This window comes from Rutilus rutilus, assembly GCF_951802725.1.
Source record: "Rutilus rutilus genome assembly, chromosome: 11".
In the NCBI taxonomy this organism is placed as follows: domain Eukaryota; kingdom Metazoa; phylum Chordata; class Actinopteri; order Cypriniformes; family Leuciscidae; genus Rutilus; species Rutilus rutilus.
Window position 1 is genome coordinate 41,735,820 of NC_140216.1, and position 24,866 is coordinate 41,760,685.

At 45.6% G+C, this 24,866-nt stretch overlaps 1 protein-coding gene across 1 annotated transcript; it reads left to right on the forward strand.

The window, feature by feature from the left end:
* Nucleotides 1–1,546: 1,546 nt before the first annotated feature.
* On the forward strand, nucleotides 1,547–12,067 carry LOC311300176 (protein misato homolog 1-like; the record flags this gene model as incomplete). Its single annotated transcript, XM_084424309.1, has 8 exons — nucleotides 1,547–1,657; nucleotides 2,543–2,677; nucleotides 2,776–2,928; nucleotides 3,837–3,968; nucleotides 4,738–4,922; nucleotides 6,285–6,389; nucleotides 6,468–6,580; nucleotides 11,433–12,067. 8 exons carry the CDS (start codon nucleotides 1,547–1,549, stop codon nucleotides 11,684–11,686), a joined length of 1,188 nt encoding a protein of 395 aa, XP_084280435.1. The 3' UTR covers nucleotides 11,687–12,067.
* Nucleotides 12,068–24,866: the final 12,799 nt, after the last annotated feature.

Consider the following 24,866-nt stretch of genomic DNA (forward strand, 5'->3'; position numbering starts at 1 on the left):
GTTAACATTCTCTTGTTTGATTAATATTAACATTAACCTGAACATTAACAACACTGCTGTCACCTTAAAAACCTACGGTACAGATGAAATATCTTATTTTTCTGTTTACATTCACTTAAAGCATAAACTATATATAGTTTTTTACGTGTACAGTAGCCATCTAATTAGTGCAAAACAAATTCAGTGCGCATGCGGTTACAAAAATCACGATGCGCAAACCCTGTTCGCGTGTCGGTCAAAAATTATTGACGTTTTCCTTATATCAATTAAATGATTGTATTATATTTTCATTCGATAATGTTTTTTATTTAATATATAGTATTTTTAAGGGATTTTATGGCACTAAATTATATTTGTTCAGTAGTTATGATTAATTTATTCTTTTTTTGAGCCTGAAATTAAAATGTCCAACTTAAACTGTCATAAATCTCGAATGCTTTGGAGCACAGACTTCAGTTTGGTCTCTTTTTAAAGACGACGCTTGGCAGATTTATTGCTGAAGTTAAAAAAAAGTTTATAAAAATGAACTTTAAAAAAAAAAAAAAAAATTGCACAAATATACCACTAATAAAAATTTTATATGAGATATATATAATATTATAAATTTGTGAGAAAAATTAAAGCCATAAATCTAAACAAGTTGTGTTCCAAGTTTGATCGTGATATCTCAAAAGATTTGCGTTCAGTGAGATGTTGTTCGGCCGCAGTACCAAACGCTTCCACTAGGGGAAATTTGCATCACATTTAATTCCAACGCAAACTACACAAGTATGACTGTTTTTTTTTCAGGACCATTTAACCTTTTCGAATGATGTCCATGATTTTTTTTGTGTGTTTACACAGTAAGTGCCGAAACCTTTACCAAGTTTTGTAACATTCTGATAAAGTAAAAAATCCAAAAAGACAAAACGTAAATATTTTCAGGCAAAAATGACTGGACAGCACAAGAAGGTTAAGACAAAACTGACTGTGTGTTATCTGAATACTCACTAGGCATTTTGACATATTGTATGCACTTTACCATTTATACATAAAATATCATGTCATGAAATTCATCTTATATTATTATTTTTCCACAGGAGGTCAGCAAAGACTCCCAATGTAAGATATTTAGAGCTGAATTAAAAGGGTTTTGCATGAAATAGTGAGTTATTTTGAATTTGAATTGTTTAATAACGGATACATTACGAGGCTGAAGAAACCTGGCATCACTGTGTGTGAAAAGAAATTAAACAAAATGTCAGAAACAACCTGACAGCTTCTACCTTTGTTTGAAGGAGATTACGTATTCATTTATGAGTTTATAGCAATAACTGTAGTAAGTACACTTCTAAAAAGTGCTATGATTTTGTGCATTGTCATGGTGCTAGTGTTTATGACCATGTAATACTTTGATGTTCTTTGAAATACCATGTAAATATGGTAATTATTCAGTACCCTGGTTTAAAGGTTTCAGAAACACTTTTTGTTATGGCATGTGTGTGTGTGTGTGTGTGTGTGTGTGTGTGTGTGTGTGTGTGTGTGTGTGTGTGTGTGTGTTCAGTGAATGGAGTGTCTGGAAGCGTTCGGCCAGGGGGAGGCGCTCTTACAGGGTCCAGTGCTGGAGGATCTGGAGGATCGACTGCACTTCTTTGTGGAGGAGTGTGACTATCTGCAGGTAACACACACACACACACACACACACACACACACACACACACACACACACACACACACTAGGGGAATCTCAGGAAACCTGCCAGCTCAAAATCAAAGGAAACACGTTTAAATTTAAAGTCCCCCTGTAGTCAATAAATGTATTCCTTAAAACTCTTCTTTAATCACCAAAATGACAAAATTTCCTTGAAAAAAATGTCTTAAACTATCTTGAATGTAACTCGACACCCTCCCCTTATTTAGTATGCGCGGTTCTATGAATATGCAAACGAGCCCCGCCTCCACTCACTCGCTCAGCTAGAGATCCACTGGTTGACGAACACACGTTGATCTGATTGGTTACAAGGTAGTTTGTGACGTCAGAAACACCAGCGATTTCAAAGCGTGTTTTTGAGACTGTCTTTGGTTCACTGCAGTTTTAAGGAGAAAATACTCAGCAATGGTGTCGACTTATGAACTTACACATGCTCTGTCTTAAAGCATATTAAAAACACCACATAGACACATAAACAACATTAAAAACTGGATTTACACCACAGGGGTCATGTGACCTGAGTGTGGTGTTCAGATTTATGAAGCCCCTGGCATTAATAGAAATATGAGATGTTATTTTAATATCAGCATCAGCCAAAGTTTTTCTGTTTGTGTCGGAAACGGGACTTTTATTTTGACGGCGCTGAATGTCAAAATTTTAAGAATCAAAAGTTTCTCTGGGGAACGGAAGTTTTATGAGCGAACGCAAAGTTGTATGTACATAAAATACATATATTATGCATTATAATATTTTATAATGTAAGTATATTTATATATATATATAAGTGTGAAACCATCTGTCAAGAGTATAAATGTGAATATAAGCGTCCCTCTCTGCTTTCCTCCCGCTCAGGGTTTCCAGGTGTTGTGTGACCTTGCTGACGGCTTTTCAGGCTTGGGGTCGAAGGTCACAGAGTTGTTGCAGGACTCTTATGGAGGTCGTGGCATCCTCACCTGGGGCGTGGCACCTGTCAATCACCCAGACACGGTGAGAGCATCATTCATCTTCAACTTAACGTCGCTTCATCTGCATCTTATGGTTGCATGTGTTAAAGTGTGTGATCTTGTTGTGTCTCCGCCTGACAGAGCTCTGTGTTGGACTTGTACCACATGTTGAACTGTGCGTTAGGGACGCTCCAAATGGCCAATCACAGCTCTTTCTTCTGCCCTTTGACCCTGAGGGGGGGCCTGGGCAGACGTCCACCTCCGCCCACAGCTTTCCCGCTGCTCAACTGTGACGTAAGCCGCTTTCATTCACCGGAAACGTTTCACAGTTACAGTTAACTAAATCCATAAAAACATTTTCGGCCGATATATGTTAATTTTTTTATGTTATGGTTATTGGCCTGATAAGAAAATGTGGCCGATATATTAAAGCCGATAAATAGTGCATTATTCCCTCCAGCTGAGACTCTTCAGATGCGACTGTTCAACATGATGATTTTGAATTGCTGGAAATATGATTGAAATCCCTTCAAAAAAGGTGTGCAAGTGTCATATCGGCTGCATAACATTATAATGAGAACTTTACAACTGTGTGTTTTTGGACGTGGCTTTTAATGGAGACAATTTTGTTTTTGTAATCAGGCTTTAAAAAAATATATACAAATTTGGATTTAGATTTATCGGCCTATATATCTGTTATCGGCTCTCAAATCTAAAGAATTATCGGTTATCAGTATCGGCCCAAATGTTCATATCGGTGCATCCCTACTGAAATAAATGACAAAAAATGTAAAACCCCTGAAATGATCCTTATTCAACACCACAATTGTCCGGATTAAAGGCTCTCCAAAACCATTTGGGCCCGAAACCGAAAATAGCTGTTTCAGCAAAAACATTTCAGGAGCCGGAATTTCAATGCATCCCTAATAAAAACTAGACAAATTTTGTACAAAAACAAAAATGTGTTACTAAACATTAACTACAATTTAAATGAAAGCGGAAAATGTTACAATAAAATCAATTCCAAATATTAACACTGATCAGTGATACTAAAATAACGCTGATCTTTTCATCTATTCAGGATCTGATGTTTTTATGTTCATTTATACAGTATCTGCTGATCTCTCTCTCTCCCTCTCTCTCTCTCTCTCTCTCTCTCTCTCTCTCTCTCCCTCTCTCTCCCCCCCCCCCCCCCCCCTCAGCCGACTCTGTGGTTTCACTCCAGCTCAGTGCTGGCTCTGGCTCTGGACTGCATGACGGTGTCGTATAGATTGGGCGAGGGCAGTTCCCCGATGTGGCAGCTCTCTGACGCTCTCACCGCCTCGGGGAGGAAGGTGTGTGTGATTCAGCTTCATTATTTCAGTCGAAACAGATTCTCCTGTTAGTGTAAAGGTCTGCTCACACCAAGGGTGAGAACTATAACAATAAAGTTCATTCTTACTCTAAAGGCCCTGATATACTCATAGTAGAGCTGCACGATTAATCGTTAAAAGATTGCGATCTCGATATGACAGCGGTTCAGCTGTGTCTATTAAAACATTGACAAAAAAAAAAAATACATTTTCAAAAGTTTATATTTCAGGTATAAACACTGATGTCTACGGTAGCGATCAAAATAGAGCAAATCACCTTTTGAAAGTAACTTGCCGCTTCAAATTATGTATCAATTACGTCGTTACACCAGTAGGTGGCGACAGGTGACTGTTTACACATGCATTTGTCATTGAATCATTACATTTTTCATCCAGTAATGAAAAAATCAAGTCATTGAATCATTCATTCAAGAGATTCATTTAAAAATGCTGATTCTTTCAGCAATGAAACATTGAAGTATTTTTGAGTGAATCATTGAATCATTCATTCAAACCCATTTTTAATAATCCATTCAGATTCATTAAACATTTTAAATAAACTGCAGCAATTAACATTTTGTCAGAACCTCTAGTAAATGACATGTTATTTTGTGTAGTTGTCTGTTCAGAATGGTGCAGCACTAGCTCCCTTTGACAAGCCGTTTCCAGCTCCAGAAACTTTGCTTCGGCCTGATTTTGTTGGAAATGACGTCACAGAATATCGTTCCTGACTTGCGACTGTGTTTTCCAGGTGGTTTCAGCGTATGGCTCTGTGCCGTTTCCCATGATGCACGGCAGCTGCCTCCCTGAGGCTCTGGATGCTTTTTCGGATGTGTTACCATGGAAACCCCTTTCAGCGTGTCCTGAGCTCGGCGACGGACGCTGTTTCGGCCAATCAGTGACTCTGAAAGGTTTAGACGGGCAGAGTTTAGTCAGGTGAGAGGACTATTTTAGTTATATATATGTTACAATGTTATATTTAGCTGTAGTTCATTTGTTTAACCTGCAAACATCCTGGTGTTGAGGAGCATTAGTTTTAAAGTAACATTAAAACATTATTCCTTAATAAATGTAATTAGTTATTAATACATTATTACATCTTATGGAAATACTGTCAAAAAGAAAGCAAGCGAAACAGCACCAGAAAACTGTCTACTATTATTATTATTTCAAATATTGTGATAAAATGGAAGTAGCGACTTCAGTTCTTGTCTTCTGCATTGTGAAGTACATTCAAGTGTAGCGGATTATCAAAAATGAAAAATATGTTGGGCGGGACTTGGTTCTGTGCATCAGTCGTTGATTGGGTGTTGAGATGTGGGCGTGGCACTCATAAGAAAGGGGCGGGGTTTAAGTGATTGAGTATGACATTTTAATTAAACATTATTGGGTCAAAAACATTTTAATATATCCATGGACAAATTGCTCACAATCAATAACATGCATTTAGACATTTTTATTTCATGCCAACTTAAAAAAAACGCAATTATATTCATTATATTCATTTCATTTAAATTCTGCTTCTTAAAATTCAGATTTTGCTCCAGTTTTGTTAAATAAAATAAAAATATTTGATGAAAAACTAGACTAAAATTTGAAATGTTGTCTTGGAAACCAAGTTTAAGTTTAAGGATTAATTGGAAATAGATAAAAAATAAAACTAAACTGAAAAAAAATTAATCTAAATAGTAATATTGAAAAAAAAATTCTAAATCTAATAAAAAAATGACAAAAGCACATAATATGACTAAAAAATAAAGTACAATTTTAAATGATAACAGAAAATATACATATAAAAGCTCATTCAAAATATCAATAAAAACTATATTGGCATATAAATAATATGGTAAAACTATACAATAAGGTTTCATTAGTTAATATGAACAATGAATGAACAATAATTCCACAGCATTTATTAATCTTAATGCAAATTTCTACATTTACTAATACATTTTTAAAATCCAAAGTTAACAGTGGTTAATGCACTGCGAACAAACTTTTAACAATTAGATTTTTACTAAGTAACTTTAACAGAGATGAATAAAAATATTGCACATTGTTAGTTCATGTTAACTATTGTTAACAAATGAGACTCATTGGAAAGTGTTACCAATAATAATTAAAATAACTCTTTGAATATTAGGTGCCGATAGAAGACTAATGAAAGAGGTGGTGTTGAATATCAATGTAAAATACTGAGAATTCGTTTTTCTTTTTTTTCTCTGTTACATGAAATGTATATGTATGTGTTTAGTTCAAATGTAAAAAATGTGATGCTGTAAGTATGATTGTCCTCAGTCCTGTTCTCCCTGGTGTCGAGCCGCCCAGTCCTCTGCACTACGAGCGCTCTGGAGAAGACGTGCTGGCGGCGTACGTCAGGTCACGTTACCCATCATCCCCTCTGTGAGTGACCGACACACACTAACCGTACGGCTCTGAGCGGCTGTCATTGGTCTGAGTCTGATGTGTGTGTGTCTGCAGGGCGGTGCAGCTGCTGTCCAGTCCCAGTAAACTCACCCCTCCGTTCCCACAGATCTTCAGTCCGGCTCTGGGTCCGCAGGGTTTCCTCCAGAACCAGTCTGATCCTGCTGACAGTGAGTGCCGCTCTATAATCACCAGCTCATCTGGAAACTGCTTGATGTTGTTTGTTTGGTCTCTACTAGAACAGGTTTTCCTACTTGAATGTTGATTGTTCTCCTCATATTCTCCATTGTTGCGGCTCCTCTCTTCCCAGTCTGTCAGTAACGCTCTGTTTACTTCCTGTCTCTATGAAGCCCCTCCCTCTGAAAAGCACACTGTGCTCTGATTGGTCGGCTGGAGCAGTGTGTTCTGATTGGTCGAGCACTTCGAGCGTGTTTGGGAAATGTCCCGTCCCTTACCATAACCGCCAGTTTCAACCAAGCGGCAAACTTTCTGTCTATCTCTTGACTCTCTTAAACTGCAGTTCATGGACTGGCCACTAGAGGCCGGCTGCAGAAGAGACTCAGTCCCATAGACTCGCATGTTAAAATGCCCAACTTTACAGCAGAGAGAAACATGTTTACAGTCTGGTGCAAAAAGTGGTTTTGGTCTATATAGCTAATGTTGCCCTTCATGACGACTGTGAGGGGGATGAATATTTTTATAACTCATTCGTTTAAATTATATTGAGCCTTAAAGTTCTGCATAATTAAGGGCGTGGCCACTTGAGTGACAGGTGGATTGCCACTGATGTCACTACTAGCGTTTGTCTGCTGTGTTAGCGTCACGTCACCTCAGGTAAATCCGCCTCGCTGCACGTTTCCGGTTATCTGGGAGTGACGCTGCCAAGATGGCGACGGCCGGCTCCGCCCACTTTGGGCTTCAAAAACGCTCTTCAGAAACACTACGGGTGACGTCACACACACTACGCCCATATTATATACAGTCTGTAGTTTACACACACTACTAACTAACTCAACCAGGCCCCGTCCCTTTATTCTGCGTATGAATTATTATAATGAGGAATATTGTGACATGTTCGTTCCCGGAAGAAACTCAAGACTACAGTGGAGGCGTTTCAGGAGTTCAGAAACACTGACTCTGATAGAGAAGAACTGGAGCTTCTTCATCATCAGACATCAACATTACACACACTGAACACAGGTGAACATGGGAAAAAGTATAATAGATCCTCTTTAATAAAAAAGACAATACATGAGATATGAAACAAGTGTGAGACTTCAATTCAATTCAAATTTATTTGTATAGCGCTTTTCACAATACACATTGTTTCAAAGCAGCTTTACAGAAATTGCATTTCAGAAATGTACATAGAGAAATAAAGTTAGTTAATCATGTATTAATTTAGGGCATAGCATCGCTGGCGTCGAGTCGTCTCTTCACGGGCGTCGAGTCGTCTCTTCACGGGCGTGGAGTCGTCTCTTCACGGGCGTGGAGTCGTCTCTTCACGGGCGTCGAGTCGTCTCTTCACGGGCGTCGAGTCGTCTCTTCACGGGCGTCGAGTCTTCTCTTCACGGGCGTCGAGTCGTCTCTTCACGGGCGTCGAGTCGTCTCTTCACGGGCGTCGAGTCGTCTCTTCACGGGCGTCGAGTCGTCTCTTCACGGGCGTCGAGTCGTCTCTTCACGGGCGTCGAGTCGTCTCTTCACGGGCGTCGAGTCGTCTCTTCACGGGCGTCGAGTCGTCTCTTCACGGGCTTCGAGTCGTCACTTCACGGGCGTCGAGTCGTCTCTTCACGGGCGTCGAGTCGTCTCTTCACGGGCTTCGAGTCGTCTCTTCACGGGCGTCGAGTCGTCTCTTCACGGGCGTCGAGTCGTCTCTTCACGGGCGTCGAGTCGTCTCTTCACGGGCGTCGAGTCGTCTCTTCACGGGCGTCGAGTCGTCTCTTCACGGGCGTCGAGTCGTCTCTTCACGGGCGTCGAGTCGTCTCTTCACGGGCGTCGAGTCGTCTCTTCACGGGCGTCGAGTCGTCTCTTCACGGGCTTCGAGTCGTCTCTTCACGGGCTTCGAGTCGTCTCTTCACGGGCGTCGAGTCGTCTCTTCACGGGCGTCGAGTCGTCTCTTCACGGGCGTCGAGTCGTCTCTTCACGGGCGTCGAGTCGTCTCTTCACGGGCGTCGAGTCGTCTCTTCACGGGCGTCGAGTCGTCTCTTCACGGGCGTCGAGTCGTCTCTTCACGGGCGTCGAGTCGTCTCTTCACGGGCGTCGAGTCGTCTCTTCACGGGCGTCGAGTCGTCTCTTCACGGGCGTCGAGTCGTCTCTTCACGGGCGTCGAGTCGTCTCTTCACGGGCGTCGAGTCGTCACTTCACGGGCGTCGAGTCGTCTCTTCACGGGCGTCGAGTCGTCTCTTCACGGGCTTCGAGTCGTCTCTTCACGGGCATCGAGTCGTCTCTTCACGGGCATCGAGTCGTCTCTTCACGGGCTTCGAGTCGTCTCTTCACGGGCGTCGAGTCGTCTCTTCACGGGCGTCGAGTCGTCTCTTCACGGGCTTCGAGTCGTCTCTTCACGGGCGTCGAGTCGTCTCTTCACGGGCGTCGAGTCGTCTCTTCACGGGCGTCGAGTCGTCTCTTCACGGGCGTCGAGTCGTCTCTTCACGGGCGTCGAGTCGTCTCTTCACGGGCGTCGAGTCGTCTCTTCACGGGCGTCGAGTCGTCTCTTCACGGGCGTCGAGTCGTCTCTTCACGGGCTTCGAGTCGTCTCTTCACGGGCGTCGAGTCGTCTCTTCACGGGCGTCGAGTCGTCTCTTCACGGGCGTCGAGTCGTCACTTCACGGGCGTCGAGTCGTCTCTTCACGGGCGTCGAGTCGTCTCTTCACGGGCTTCGAGTCGTCTCTTCACGGGCGTCGAGTCGTCTCTTCACGGGCGTCGAGTCGTCTCTTCACGGGCGTCGAGTCGTCTCTTCACGGGCGTCGAGTCGTCTCTTCACGGGCGTCGAGTCGTCTCTTCACGGGCGTCGAGTCGTCTCTTCACGGGCGTCGAGTCGTCTCTTCACGGGCGTCGAGTCGTCTCTTCACGGGCGTCGAGTCGTCTCTTCACAGATGTTGGGGCATTTGAAGTCTCCATTAGAGGCTGGATACTAGCGTCCCGAGATAGCAACAGAAAAGCAGATGGGAAATAATTAGCGTAGCTGCTGTTCATAATATTAATGCATTTTATCCGATTTAACTGTAATATAAAAGTTCATCATTATGTGAATGCTTGGCTGAAGAGATGCGTCTTTAATCTAGTTTTAAACTAGGAGAGCGAGTCTGAGCCTCAAACAATATCAGGAAGGCCATTCCAGAGTTTAGGAGCTAAATGTGAAAACGCCCTCCCTCCTTTAGTGGACTTAGATGTCCTAGGAATGACCAGAAGCCTCGAATTTAGTGATCTTAAAGAGCGCGATGGATTATAGGGCGATAGAAGTTCCGTTAAATACACTGGAGCTAAGCCGTTTAGGGCTTTATAGGTCAGTAGTAATACTTTGTAATTAATACGGGACTTTATAGGTAACCAATGTAGAGATGATAAAATCGGTGTTATATGATCATATTTTCTTGATCTAGTAAGAACTCTAGCGGCGGCATTTTGGACTAACTGTAGCTTGTTTATTGAGGATGCAGGACAACCAGCTAATAAAGCATTACAGTAATCTAGTCTCGAGGTCATGAATGCATGAACTAACTTTTCTGCATCAGAAACTGATAGCATATTACGTAGCTTAGCAATGTTTCTAAGGTGGAAAAAGGCTGTTTTTGTAACATATGAAATATGATTTTCGAAAGACAGGTTGCGGTCTAGTATAACACCCAGGTCTTTTACTGTAGAGGATAAAGTAACAGGACATCCTACTATATTAAAGTTGTATTGTAAGAGGTTTTGTGGGCAGTTTTTTGGACTGATAAGTAATACCTCCGTTTTATCTGAATTTAATAGCAGAAAATTAAACGTCATCCAGTATTTTATATCTTTAACACACTCTGTCAATTTAGATAATTTAGTGTTTTCATCTGGTCGTGATGAAATATATAATTGAGTGTCATCAGCATAACAGTGGAAATTAATTCCATGTTTTCTTATAATTTTACCAAGTGGCAGCATGTATATTGAGAATGCATTAATGACTTTAGATGCATTATGGATGTTAGAGAAATGAATAGTGCCAGTGTCGCCCCTAGTGCACGTTTACAGTGTTTCTAGTGTCCGCCACTGTCGCCCCTGGATTGATCGGGTCGGTTTTAAAGAACTTCAGTAATATTCTATATTTGACTGCACTGACACTATCAGATGAGAATAAAACATGAAATGAGCTGAGCTTAATAATGACACTACTGTCTTCTGATTAAGGCTGAAATTAACATATGCAATATTGATAAACTTTACACAGTTATTGATCTTAAAGGGATAGTTCACCCAATAATGAAAATTAGCCCATGATTTACTCTCCCTCAAGTCATCATAGGTGTAGATGACACTCTTCTTTCAGATGAACACAATCAGAGTTATATTAATAAATGTCCTGACTCTTCCCAGCTTTATAATGGGAGTGAATGGAGCCTGAGATTTCGAAGACATAAAAAGTGCATCCATCCATCATGACAGTAATCCATACGACTCCAGAGGTTCATGAAGGCCTTCTGAAGCCATATTTATAACTTTATTAACTATAATCACTGGCTTCCGGTAAAGGGCGTACGCGAGTCTAGTACCGGTGGAAGAGTGACCTCTGATCAGGTCAGTGACCTCAGGCTCCATTCACTGCCATTATAAAGCTCTGAAGAGCCAGGACATTTTTTAATATAACTCTGAATGTGTTCGTCTGAAAGAAGAATGTCATATACACCTAGGATGACTTGAGGGAGAGTAAATCATGGACTCTCCCTCAAGTTTCAACAAACTCTCTCTGTTTCTCTCTCTCTCTGTCTCTCTCTCTCTCTCTCTCCGTCCCTGATTAATTCCAGTTCTTGTCTTCTCCCGTGTCTCTCCCAGCTCCCCCTCAGCGGGTCTCCAGTCTCCCGGTGCTGACGAGTCTTCAGTCGGGTCCTGCTGTGGGTCTCCAGCTGTCTGAGCTGCAGAAAGCTTGTTCTGCGCTGGACCTGCGCCGCGTGACCCCGAGCTTTCTCTCGCACAGGCCCGAGTTCAGCGAGCTCACCGAATCCCTGGAGCAACTCCGCACCCTCGCGCTCTGCTACCGCCAGGACCGCTCCCGTTCTTCATCCGACGAGGAAGACGAGGATGACTGAGGCTCTTCGTCAGCCCTGATCATCAGTCGCTCAGCTGCGTTCCCTCGGGGAATCATGGGATATGAGCTCAATAACCCTTCAAAACAGCACAGACATTTAGAAGAAAGACAGAAGAACTGTGAGATTAATATGTAAACCTCATCGAACCTGCTTTTCTAAAGCTCAACTGTGTACAAGTCCCAATTAAATATTTTTACTTCATATAAATTATTGCTGAATTATATGCCTGCTTATACCGTTCTAGAAAGTTAACGGTTATTATTCAGAATGGATTTACGCCTTCATCAAAAACTAGTTTAATAAAACCATTTTATTTTGGTTGACTGTAATGTTTCTGCTGTGTGATCTGATTATGAAGGAAATATACACTTGTAAAATTAAGTGAGACTCGTTTATATTGTTTTTCATTTGATTTCGAACAGGCTTTATGTCAAACATCACATGCACAAACAAAACAAAACAAACATCCGCTTGTTGAACTGATGCCGATATCTTTGGACTTTAAACATAATCAGCTAACCTAGCAAGTTATTTTTATTGTGTGGTTTTATTCCATTTTAATATCCAAATGTTAGTTAGAAGAAGATATGTAAGGGATAATGTAGAGCGAGGCGATTGTTACCGCAGTGAATACAACCCCTTCAGGCTGATCAGGCGGAGGGGTCTTGAATCAGCCTGAAGGGGTTGTATTCGCTATAACAGCCTTGCTCTACATTATCCCGCTTATTACATGGCTACCTACCAAATAAATCAATAATTTGACACAAAATATTGATTTATAAAGGAGTTTATTGATTTAAAAATGATTGCATTGTCTTTGAATTGGGACATCCTTTGTCGCGCCGCTGTGACGTTTCGTCGCACCGCGGTGATGCAATCGGCCTTCAAATATGGCCATCCGGCCTTCAAATACGGCCTTCGAAGGACGCAGCCTTCACTTTGGGATACAGCTTGTAGCTGTGCACCAATGGGAAGGCTGCATCCTTTGAAGGCCAAACCACGTAGCCCTCGTAGGATCTCCTAATTGTGTAACCAGGTGTTTCTGATCCCCGCTCCTAGCGCCTAGAGGACAGCTGCCATCCTGATAATTCATTTGATATAATTGAGTAAACCGCTATTGAGCCAGAATTGGCTATTGTCGTTTTTATGTTTTACATTTTACTGGAGGACATGGTGATGTTTCAGCCCCGGCGCTGCCGGGTCATGTATTTTTGGCTTAGCCAAGACCATGGCCAGTGTAGTGAAGGCTGTAGTATGCACTGATTGCTATTACGGTTCTAAATCACTTTAGAGGATTATTTACACCATTAATGTCCAGTAACTAGGAGAGGAGTAAAAAAGCCAGAGTCACAAGTCAAATTCACTCAATGTATTAATTGGTCAAATAAAGGAATGAATTATTTTCTCACAATGTCAACAAAATGTAAATATGTCACAATAAAACAGCGTAGGCCTACGCAAAATAACCAAACAATAAAACAACCTGCTTTGATTCAAAAGACACAATGATGTTGAGATAAGGCAGTGAAGTGGTGTTAATAAGAGTACTCAGTCTTAACAAGTCCCAAGTATTCCAGAGAAAGTCCACTTAATGGAAGGAGGGTGCAGATATCCTCAGACGCGATGCCTTCACATTGGAACTCGAACAGGCGGTTACATGTGAGTAGCAGTGGCGATTTCTTTAAGACTGCAAGGGAATAGTATATGTACTATTGTATTAACATTTTATTGATTATTATCAATTCTCCTTTTGATTGACAGCGATTTCATACAATAAAAAATCGCTGATGTTGAAGCTGTTCAAGCTCAGTCCCATCGTGGATTTTTCAAAGACAAACTTCTGCAACCTATTTCTTGGTATTTGCTTGTCGAAAATGCTAGCCAATTTTCATAACACATTTCACACAATTATACATTTATACCTTTATTATATTATTAGTTATTATATTTTATATATTATTAGTAGTAGTAATAATTCAAAAATAATTATTAAAATAATTGAAAAAATATCTTATTATTAGTAGCATTATTATTATACTTTATTATATTATTATTTATACCTTTATTATATTATTACATTAATTTTTCACAGAGCATTTTCTTGAAAAGGAACATAGAATTTACGTATAAATAAATTAATAATTTTTATGATGTAGGCCGAAAATGAGCTTCCCCTCGTTTGAAAGACCAGCAGCCGCCATCTTTGTCTGGTCCTGACGGTTAATGTGATGAGATATTAACAGTGAGGCCTGTAGCTTCGTGTGCTGCGATGTTCAGTGTGCATGATGGGTTTGTGTGATATGGTCAGCTGGACAAACGTGGATAAACATGCGGTTCTGTAATACAACAAACAAACGCAATTAGTTTCTGTTACAATTCGTACAACAAAGTGCTGCGTCATTGTCACTTCACATGACTGAACGCGTGAGACACTGCAAACGTGTGATAAGGGCATAATATTCACAACTTTCCTGAACTCTGACCTTTCCCATGATCGCTATGGCAATGTAGAACAAGCCGGGAACAAACTTACGGTTTACTTTAGCCTGAAGATACTGCTATCAGAGAGCAAAAAGTATAGAAGTACCAAGAGGCGAAACTCAATAGAACGTTCCATTGCAACCAGCTGGGGCCGGTTTCACAAAGCTATTTTAGACCGGTCTATAGTGTTAGACAAGTCTAAAATTTGCTCATAGACTAGTCTAATGCAAGTTAGACTGTTTCACAAAAATAAAGACTGACTTAATTTAGACCAAAAAAATTAGACACCTCTTACCCCCAGGCTAACTTAGGTCTAATTTACATTTATGTGTCTCAAATCGTAGTTAATGTATATACGCACTTAACCCTGTGCTGCAATATACATTTAGTTTTAGATTTATTTACAGAAATCAGAAAATTGCTGATGCTAACGGATTTTCAGATGAGAGTTGTCCTAGACGTGGCGCGGCGCGGCGCTGAGCTGCGCGTCCGGTGTGCGACCCACTTAAGACTCTATGTTACCTTGGCAACCAGCAGTAACAATCAGTTACATTACAAACTGCCAAAAGAAAAGGGAAAATGGCTAATAATTTAAACATTTCTTCTTGTTACTACATTCCCAAGTAAAATGTCCTTGTAACTGTTAAGCCGCTTGTCCACCAGCGTCTCGATTTCTGATGAGACGGCAGGGGTGGAGCCAGACGATGTAAATATTCGGGGCTTAGCCCAAACCTAGGGGGATCCGGGGGCATACTCCCCCGGGGAGATTGTTTTCCCATTTACGTCAGCTAAATGTACTATTTTTCAGGCTGTTTGAGATAATAGAATGCCTAAACATCTATACACTATCTGGGAAAATGATAATAGTTTCTCAGTAAAAAATAAATAAAAAATCACTCAGTAGAGCCTACAACCTATTTTGTATTTAATTGTTCTCCAGCTGTAGTGAATCCAAAACACCAAAAATGTTAAGGATAAATCATTTTCACCCCTGGCAACTTTAGCCTACATAGGTAAAATTGGAATTTGGTGTAAACATCATTACATCATATCATTACATTGTCCGCGGTTCGTCTGACGCTGCTTCTGAATCTCTCTCCGGCCGGTGAGGTTTACTGTTAGTGTTCCGTATAAAAAACTTTGATATGTCCATATTAACTTCAGCCGGTTAGCCAGTAAGCTCGCTACGACGCCAGTGAAACATACAACAGCCCGCCAGCCCCTGATGACAACGACGAAGAAGATTTAAATTCTTCTTCGTTAGTTTTTATTGGCAGTTGGCAAACAAGCTGATAGTGATGCGCGATGCATTACCGTCCGCTACCACGCACGGTAATAGAGCTTTTGTTTTATTTTTTGCCGCTCCAGTCAGAAAGACTGAGAGGAAATGAAACAAAGTTTAAGTTATTTTAAAAAACCTAAAAGATTCGGGGCTTTTGACAAAACATTCGGGGCTTAAGCCCAATTAGCCACCCCCCCGCTCCGCCCCTGCGCGACGCCAAGGCCCATTCATTTCCTATGGAACTACGTCAGGCAGCAAAAACGCCCCTGCAAAGCATGATGGGTCTTCCGCGTGATGGTCAACAGCGATTTGGTCAACAGCGTTGCTATGGTTTCATATTTACCAAGCAGTGAAAACGTCACAGGCGTCGCGTCGGAAACAAAAATTGATCGGACGCTGGTGGACAAGCGGCTTTAGGGCCGTTACATAGTCAATGCGAGCAACGATCGACGCGCTCCCTTTCATACGCAAGCGTCACGGGCGATGCGTGAAATGCAATACACCGTGACTGCTCAAACAGGGGGTAGTAGAGTCGTAGTGGAGTCATAGCTCTGAATACCCGTCTATTTCGCTTCAAACGCTCGCTTTATACGCGGGTCCTATTCGCCTTGGACGCAAGGAATGGATTCAAAATGTTTAAGCGTCGAACTAGACGCGATAGACGCGAATTTGACACTCTATTCGCGTTTGGTGAGAACGCTGCATAATAACAGGATGCGATGTCAAGATTGCAATGCTGGAATGTGTGTGTGTGTGTGTGTGTGTCAGAGAGAGAGAGGCACGGGCGCGAACGAACAGTGGTAAAAAACATACTCCGTCATTTATACTCCTCCAACAAACACATATTTTCGGCTGGGGTAAACTGCACTGAGCGGTTGAATGCGCTTACTCGATCCGCCATGTTTTTTGTTTTGAAAAGTGTCTTATTTTACCCAGAATGCATTGCAGTGTAGTCCTACTTAAGATAGTCAGAGTCTTAAGTGCTTTGTGCAACGGTCTGATTTAGATGTCTATCTGAAGTCTACTATATCTAAGCCATAGTCAAAGTCTATCTTTGTGAAACCGGCCCCAGGGGGGTAATTCGGCGCTCGAATTCCGTACCACCCCCGGGCACCGCCATTGGCTAGCGGACCCCCACCTGCTGTTAGCATCCCATTGACTCCCATTCATTTTGGCGTCAGTCCAAACAGACACAGTCCAAAACCTCATATCTGGAAAGTGGGAAGAGAACGTCTCGGTTACGGATGTAACCCTCGTTCCCTGAGTGGGAACGGAGACGTTACGTCGGATGACGACGATTGGGGTTTCGCTTAGAAGCCTATCACCTTCGAGTATATAAAACGAGCCAATGGCAATGAAATGCCATGGGTCTGCGGAATTTGCATAGCGTAACTCCGCCCGCCGCAGGGGGTATATAAGGAAGTACGCTGCACAATGCAGACATGCCTTCGCTGAGGAGCCGAGACTGGCCCCAGGCGTTTTTCAGCGGTACAGCGGAAGTGGCAGGAAGACGTAACGTCTCCGTTCCCACTCAGGGAACGAGGGTTACATCCGTAACCGAGACGTTCCCTTTCGTGGTCACTCCGAGTTACGTCGGATGACGACGATTGGGGTTCCAGTCTAATCACGCCACCTCGGCTGTCTTCCAGTGCCCTGCGTAAGTCTGAGCTCCCTGTTGTGAGACTAGCACGAACGAAGGAGTCCTACTTAACACAGGGATACCAAGGTACACTGGGAAGCATATCTCCAGAGAGAAATATGCAATCATGCCCAGCCATTGATGGGGGGGACTTAGAATACACATATGACCCAGAGGGATGCATATGGAGAATCACTGGGGTGTCCAGCCGCAGGTGGAATTTTAAACCCCAGGGGTGGCAAGGTGGCTTGCCAAGGGAAAGACACACGCTCACAAGGAGACTTACAGTGGAATACACATGTGGGGGTCGCCCAGAGGGGGAACCATGCACATGGAGGCACCTAGTCAAGCGCAAAAGCTGCATTATGGCAGATTGGCATAACTCAGGCGTTGACGTCACCAGTGCTGGAGGAACTCAGAGCTTATCAGACTCACCTGAGAGAATATCGCAAGTATCCCGTCCGTGGAGAGGAATGGCGAGCAAGCGAAGACACCTGAGCAGAATCTAGCACCGGCTGGTTGAAGCGAGTACATGAGAAGAAACTGGCTCTACGCGGAGATTATAGAATCTCGCGAATGTGTTGGGTGTCGCCCAGCCTGCAGCTCTACAAATGTCTGTTAGCGAGGCGCCATGCGCTAGAGCCCAAGAGGAAGCCACACTACGTGTGGAGTGGGCTTTCACACCAAGGGGGCACGGACGACCTTGCTGCTGGTATGCCAAAGCAATGGTATCCACTATCCAGTGAGATAACCTTTGCTTTGAGAGAGCCTTTCCCTACAGCTTCCCACCATGACAGACAAAGAGCTGGTCTGAGGTCCTGAAACACCGCGTTCTGTCTACGTAAGCACGGAGGGCGCGTACTGGACAGAGCAGTGCCAAGGCTGGGTCTGCCTCCTCCAAGGGCAGCGCTTGCAGGTTCACTACCTGGTCTCGAAAGGGTGTGGTAGGAACCTTGGGCACATATCCAAGCCGGGGTCTCAGGATCACGTGAGAGTCAGCCGGCCCGAATTCCAGGCACGCTTCGTCAACCGAAAATGCCTGCAGGTCCCCTACCCTCTTGATGGAGGCCAATGCAACCAGGAGCGCTGTCTTCATTGACAGGAACTTAAGCTCCACTGATTGCAAAGGCTCAAATGGAGCACTCTGCAGGGCAGTTAGAACCACTGAGAGGTCCCAAGAGGGAACGAGGGGAGGACGAGGAGGATTTAGTCTCCTCGCTCCCCTCAGGAACCTGACGATCAGGTCGTGCTTTCCCAGAGACTTACCATCAACTGCTTCGTGATGTGCGGCAATGGCGGCAACATACACTTTCAGGGTGGAGGGAGACAGCCTTCGCTCCAACCCTTCTTGCAGGAAGGAAAGCACGACACTGATCGGGCATTTCGTGGGTTCTTGATGTTTAGAAGAACACCAGTTGACGAAGAGGTTCCACTTCAACGCATAGGCATGTCTCGTGGACGATGCTCTAGCGGAAGTGATGGTAGCCACCACCGTAGGTGGTAGGGTACTCAAACCTGCCTCGTCCCGTCCAGGAGCCACACGTGGAGGTTCCAAAGATCGGGACGAGGGTGCCATAAGGTGCCCCGTCCCTGAGAAAGGAGGTCCTTCCTCAGAGGAATTGGCCAGGGAGGTGCTGTCGCGAGGAGTACTAGTTCGGAGAACCAGGTCCGGTTGGGCCAATACGGGGCAACCAAAATGACCTGCTCCTCGTCCTCCCTGATCTTGCGCAAGGTCTGCGCAAGAAGGCTCACTGGGGGAAACGCATACTTGCGTAGGCCCCGCGGCCAGCTGTGCGCCAGTGCATCCGTGCCGAGCGTGCCCTCGGTCAGGGAATAAAACAGGTCGCAATGGGACGAGTCGTGGGAGGCAAACAGGTCTACCTGTGCGTCGCCGAACTGATCCCAAATCAGCTGAACCGTCCGGGGATGGAGTCGCCATTCTCCAGCGAGAGGCCGAACTCGAGACAGCTCGTCGGCCGCCTGGTTCAGGTGTCCCGGGATATAAATGGCTCGAAGCGACCTCAGATGCTTCTGACTCCATATGAGGAGGTGGCGAGCGAGTTGCGACATACGGCGGGAGCGTAGACCACCTTGATGGTTGATGTACGCTACTGTTGCGGTATTGTCTGATCGGACTAGTACGTGCTGACCCCTGAGCAGCGCATGGAAGCGGTGCAGGGCGAGACGTACAGCCAGCAACTCGAGGCAATTGACATGCCAAAGGCGCTGGGGTCCTGTCCAGGAGCCCGCGGCAGCATGACCATTGCACATGGCGCCCCAGCCCGTGTTGGAGGCATCTGTTGATACAACAACATGCCGGGAAACTCGTTCTAAGGGCACTCCGGCCCGTAGAAAACTGAGGTTCGCCCACGGGGTGAAGGTCTGACGGCAGGCTGGAGTCACTGGGACTTGGAGCGTGCCGTGTTGCCATGCCCACCTCGGGACTCGATCGCGAAGCCAAAGCTGAAGCGGTCTCATATGAAGCAATCCCAGCGGCGTTACTGCGGCTGCGGATGCCATATGCCCCAGGAGCCTCTGAAAAAGTTTCAGTGGAACCGCACTCTTGCCCTCGAACTGACGAAGACAAGTCAGCAGTGACTGCGCGCGCTCGCTCGTAAGCTGCGCGCACATGGCGACCGAGTCGATCTCCATACCGAGAAAAGAGATCCTCTGCACGGGGCAGAGTTTGCTCTTCTCCCAGTTGACCCGAAGGCCCAGACGAGCTAGGTGCCGGAGCACTAGGTCCCTGTGTTCGCAAACCTGGTCTCGAGAGTGAGCTAGGATCAGCCAGTCGTCGAGATAGTTCAGGATGCGAACCCCGTGTTCCCGGAGGGGAACAAGGGCTGCCTCGACGACCTTCATAAAGACGCGAGGAGACAGGGCTAGCCCGAAAGGGAGAACCGCGTACTGGTATGCCTGCCCCTCGAAAGCAAACCGTAGAAACGGTCTGTGTCGAGGTAAAATGGAGACATGGAAGTAGGCGTCCTTCAGGTCGATCGCTGCAAACCAATCCTGCGGCCGCACACACTGGAGGATGTGTTTGGCCGTTAGCATCTTGAACGGCAGCCTGTGAAGGGAGCGGTTCAAGACGCGCAGGTCGAGGATTGGCCGTAACCCACCGGACTTCTTGGGTACAATGAAGTAAGGGCTGTAGAAGCCGGACTTCATTTCGGCTGGAGGGACAATCTCGATCGCACCCTTCGCCAGTAGGGTGGCAACCTCCGCTCTCATGACAGGGGCATTGCCACCGATCATAGTGAAGCGGACTCCCCTGAAGCGGGGAGGAGATCTCGCGAACTGAATCGCGTAGCCGAGCCTGATGGTTCTCGCGACCCAGCGGGACAGTCTGGGAAGCTCTAGCCAGGCCTCCAGAAAGTGCACCAGCGGGGTCATACGAACCACAGACGTACCGTCGGTGGGGCAGCGAGGCGGAATGACCGGCACCGGCGAGGGTGGCATAGCGGCCCTGTGCGGGGGCACGGTCATTAACCGCGTCCTGCCAGAGGAGGCCAGGGGAGGGCGCGCGTCCCACGGGGGCGTGCTCTGGCAGGGGTCTGGCGACAGAGGGGGATGAGAGGAGCGTGGCCCGTGGGCGGCGCGTGCTGTCATCCCCCTCTGGGACAGAGGAGGGCGGCAGTGGCGGGACCCGAGGGTGGCGCGCACTGCGTCCCTCGGACTCTGTCGGCTCAGGATTGGGGAATTCAATTCTGTCTTCAACCACATCAAAGTACTGCTCGTCGTTGGACGAGCAGCGGGGAGTGGAGAACAAAAGATTCTGAGTTAGTCTTCTCTTACCTTCGAGACGAGCGAGCTCTCCGGTGTTGGTGTGACGGCGAGTGGCCCCGCTACCAGCTCCTGGGACAGAATTGAAGCCAACCCTGAGCAGCCCGTCTCAGGAGCGCCGCTCGGCCTGGCGTTTAGCGGGCGGCGGGGCTGGAGAGGGCTGTGGCGCCTGCCTGCGGCTCCCTCCACAACGCGGCCCGGGTGAAGGTTGCTGCTGGGGCCGTGCGGGAGGGGCGGCCGCGGGAGGGCGCCCTCGGCGGCGAGCAGGCTGAGGATTCTGTGCCGACGGCTGAGCAGCGGAGCGTCGGGGCAGAATGTGCTTGATAGCCTCAGTCTGCTTCTGGGCGGTCGAGAACTGTTGGGCAAAATCCTCGACCGCACCGCCGAAAAGGCCGGCCTGGGATATGGGAGCATCAAGCAGACGAGTCCGCTCGGGCTCACACATATCAGCCAGGTTCAGCCAGAGATGTCTCTCCTGGACCACAGCTGTGGACATCACCAAACCCAGGGAGCGCGCGGTCACCTTCGTCGCTCGGAGAGCGAGGTCGGTGGCGGCGCGCAGCTCATCAACGAGCCCTGGGTCTGTCCTGCCCTCGTGCATGTCACGAAGCATCTGGGCCTGGTAGACCTGCAGAATGGCCATGGCATGCAAAGAGGCAGCTGCCTGTCCCGCCGCACTGTAAGACTTCGCCACGAGAGTGGACGAGAATCCACAGGCTTTGGACGGGTGCTTAGGATCACCACGTGATGAAGCGCCTGCCGGACACAGCTGCATCGCGACAGAACGTTCAACCGTGGGAATCCCAGTGTACCCACAAGCATCAGCTCTATCGAGGGGAGGAAAGGCGGAGAAAGCCGACGAACGATCGCGGGAAGACATGGGAGCCTTCCAGGACCGCGTGACTTCCTCATGCACTTCCGGGAAGAATGGTATTGGGGTTGGGCGGCGACGAATGTCAGCGGCCGCTCCCAAAAACCAATCATCCAGCCGCGAGCGCACTGGATCGGGCGGCGGGGACCACTCGAGCCCAATGGCCGCGGCTGCCCGGGAAAGCATGGCAGTCAGCTCGGGATCAGACTCGGGCAATGCTGGCACGCCCGAGGGCGGCAACACAGCCGAATCCTCACTTCCCGAGGACTCATGCCCACCTTGTGATGCAGTGATCGACATTGCATCCTCCTGTGGAACGCCAAACGAAACGCGCGGGGCCTCCGTAGAGGGACCGGCGGTTTCCGTTTGCACGCTCGCGGGTACCAATGCTGAAGAGGGGTGTGTGGACCGTGGACGTATCGGCGGTTTGTCCCACACAGATACCCTCAGGTCACCCTGGCCACCAGCCGAAGTACAGCCTCTCGGGGAGACCGTAGATCGGGGTGTGGATGAGGGGACTCTCGCTCTGATGAGCTCATTGAGTCTCGACCGCAGCATGGAGATGGTCATGTTCCCGCAATGAGAACATGAATCATCCACAAACGCTGCTTCAGCGTGATCAACGCCCAAACACGCTAAGCAGAGATTGTGCCCATCAGGAGAAAATACATCGCGACCACAACCAGAAGTGCACGGGCGAGACATCTTTAAAAAGACGTGCCACATGCAATGCTCTTTTTGTGAGAGGAAAACTCCGCGGATGTTGAAGCGAACAGGGAGAAATCACACTAACTGTCAGATCACTGACAAGATCAGCAGGGAAGTGTGCACTCGCTGAAATCGCCGTCACACCAACACCGGAGAGCTCGCTCGTCTCGAAGGTAAGAGAAGACTAACTCAGAATCTTTGGCTTGCAGGAGTGGAGAAGTTCTCGGCTCCGAAGCGAAAGCATGTCTGCATTGTGCAGCGTACTTCCTTATATACCCCCTGCGGCGGGCGGAGTTACGCTATGCAAATTCCGCAGACCCATGGCATTTCATTGCCATTGGCTCGTTTTATATACTCGAAGGTGATAGGCTTCTAAGTGAAACCCCAATCGTCGTCATCCGACGTAACTCGGAGTGACCACGAAAGGGAACCCCAGTTTTGCAAATCTCTCACTGTCTCCTGTTTTACTTAATATGTTGTTCAGTGTCTTTAGGTTTGTTATCCTCTGTCTTCTTTGTTTCTGCAGATTCTGTAGAGAATGGTTGAATAAACCTCAGCTGTCCAAAGCTGTCAAAAAATAATATCTCTCCTCATCCTCTGATCTTCTCTCACCTGAGACTGTGATCAAGGTTTCTCCTTCATAATCCAGAACTCTGTATGTTCCAGTGTCAGTGACTGTAAACTGTTTTTACTCTCACATTCTTCATTCTGACAAGCAAGGATGTTTTTTGAGAGTCTGCTTAAAACTATCTGAAATGTCTCTGTCCTCAAATCTACACGACAGGGTGGCGTTTCCTCCTTTCTTCACCGTCACAGATCGAGGAGTGGTTTCTACAAACACACAGAAAAATATAATGGATTTTAAACACCATACGTGTCTAAATCCCAGCGGATTATTCTCACTTTATTCAAAGTTAAGACCTGATCCACTTTAGGACAGTATTGTGTATTGTGGCCTTTCAGAGCTTCATTCATGAACAGGGGAAGATCAGAATCACGTCTGCTAAAATACTGCAGTCGCAGCGAATTCCTGAACTTTATTCATTCCTGTAATTCCTGAACTTTATTAATAGATGAACTGAATGATGTCATGTCAGTGATGTAATATACGCTGGGTAATTTCCGTTATTGACCACAAATGTCAAGCAAAGTCACTTGGTGTAAAACAGAAACAATCGACTGGATCAACAGGGAACTGATAATCAAACATTGTTACAATTTATCAACAGAAATGATACTGACCGCTATATTTGATACAGCAAAACAGCAGCAGCAGAAGTTTAGAAACCCTGATGATAAAAACAGAAGAGCTGGTTTATGTCACAGATACAGACACACATTCATACAGGGATAAAACGCTTTCATGAATGGTGAAATATTAACAATGACTGATAAAATGATAACATGATAAAATGTCAAATAAGAAACATCAAACTATAATCTGAATCTTTGTTTTTTATAAAATGATTCCTGTGTTATTCTGAAAATGATCAGTCAAACTCAATACACAAACAACAGGCTTTAGAAATTCACTAGCAATCTAATAATTATCTCTATAAATTAAGAAACATCATCATTATTGATTCATCATTCATCCGCGTCACTATATGAGGATTAAACAAACAGAAACACTAGAACCAGGGCCGGATTGGGACTCATTTTCAGCCCTGGAGTTTCATGCCTTAGACCGGCCCACTTTAGTTCCTGACTGACTAAAATAATGTAATTAAACCCTCAGTATATAAGGCCCAATCTTTCAAGGGCTATCTGGCCCTTCCCCCTACCCCTAGTGCTGCCCCTCCAACCAAAAGAGAATCGAGACAACCCTACCCCTTCACGGGAACGCACAAAACGGAGGGGTCAAGGGACAAGGGGTGAACTGGGATTGAGCCTAAGTCTGCAATAATGCACTGTTCTGTACAGCCTTGTAATTCATTGTATTTTTCAAAAATATAATTTTCTATTCAGTGCAATATCAGTAAACAGGGTTTTATAAATACAGAGGTCCCAAAAGTGATCTTGCTAGAGGGGGTTCGGGGGCATATTATTTTTCCACTGTCATTGGCAAAGAACATCTGTGTTAAATAGGAATCCATTGTAATAAAGTTATTCTCATTATTGGCACAGTATGTAATATAGGCTATTGCTCTACCTGCTCTCCTCTCTCATCTCCATCTCTCGTTCTTCTTCTCTCAGTCTCTTTATCTTTACCTGTAAATCTCCCCTTCCTGAAGCTGAGCTTAGATTGATACAGTCTTTGCAAAGTGATTATTTATGTCGGTCGTTTAAAATTTCTATCGTAAAACAGCTGTTTAGTTTAACCACTTGCACCTTATCTCGTGAAGCGTCGCGTTGGGATTCGCGCGCGGCCGTGGCTCGCGCTTCTGTGAACATAAAGAACATTTGCGTGGCAAGC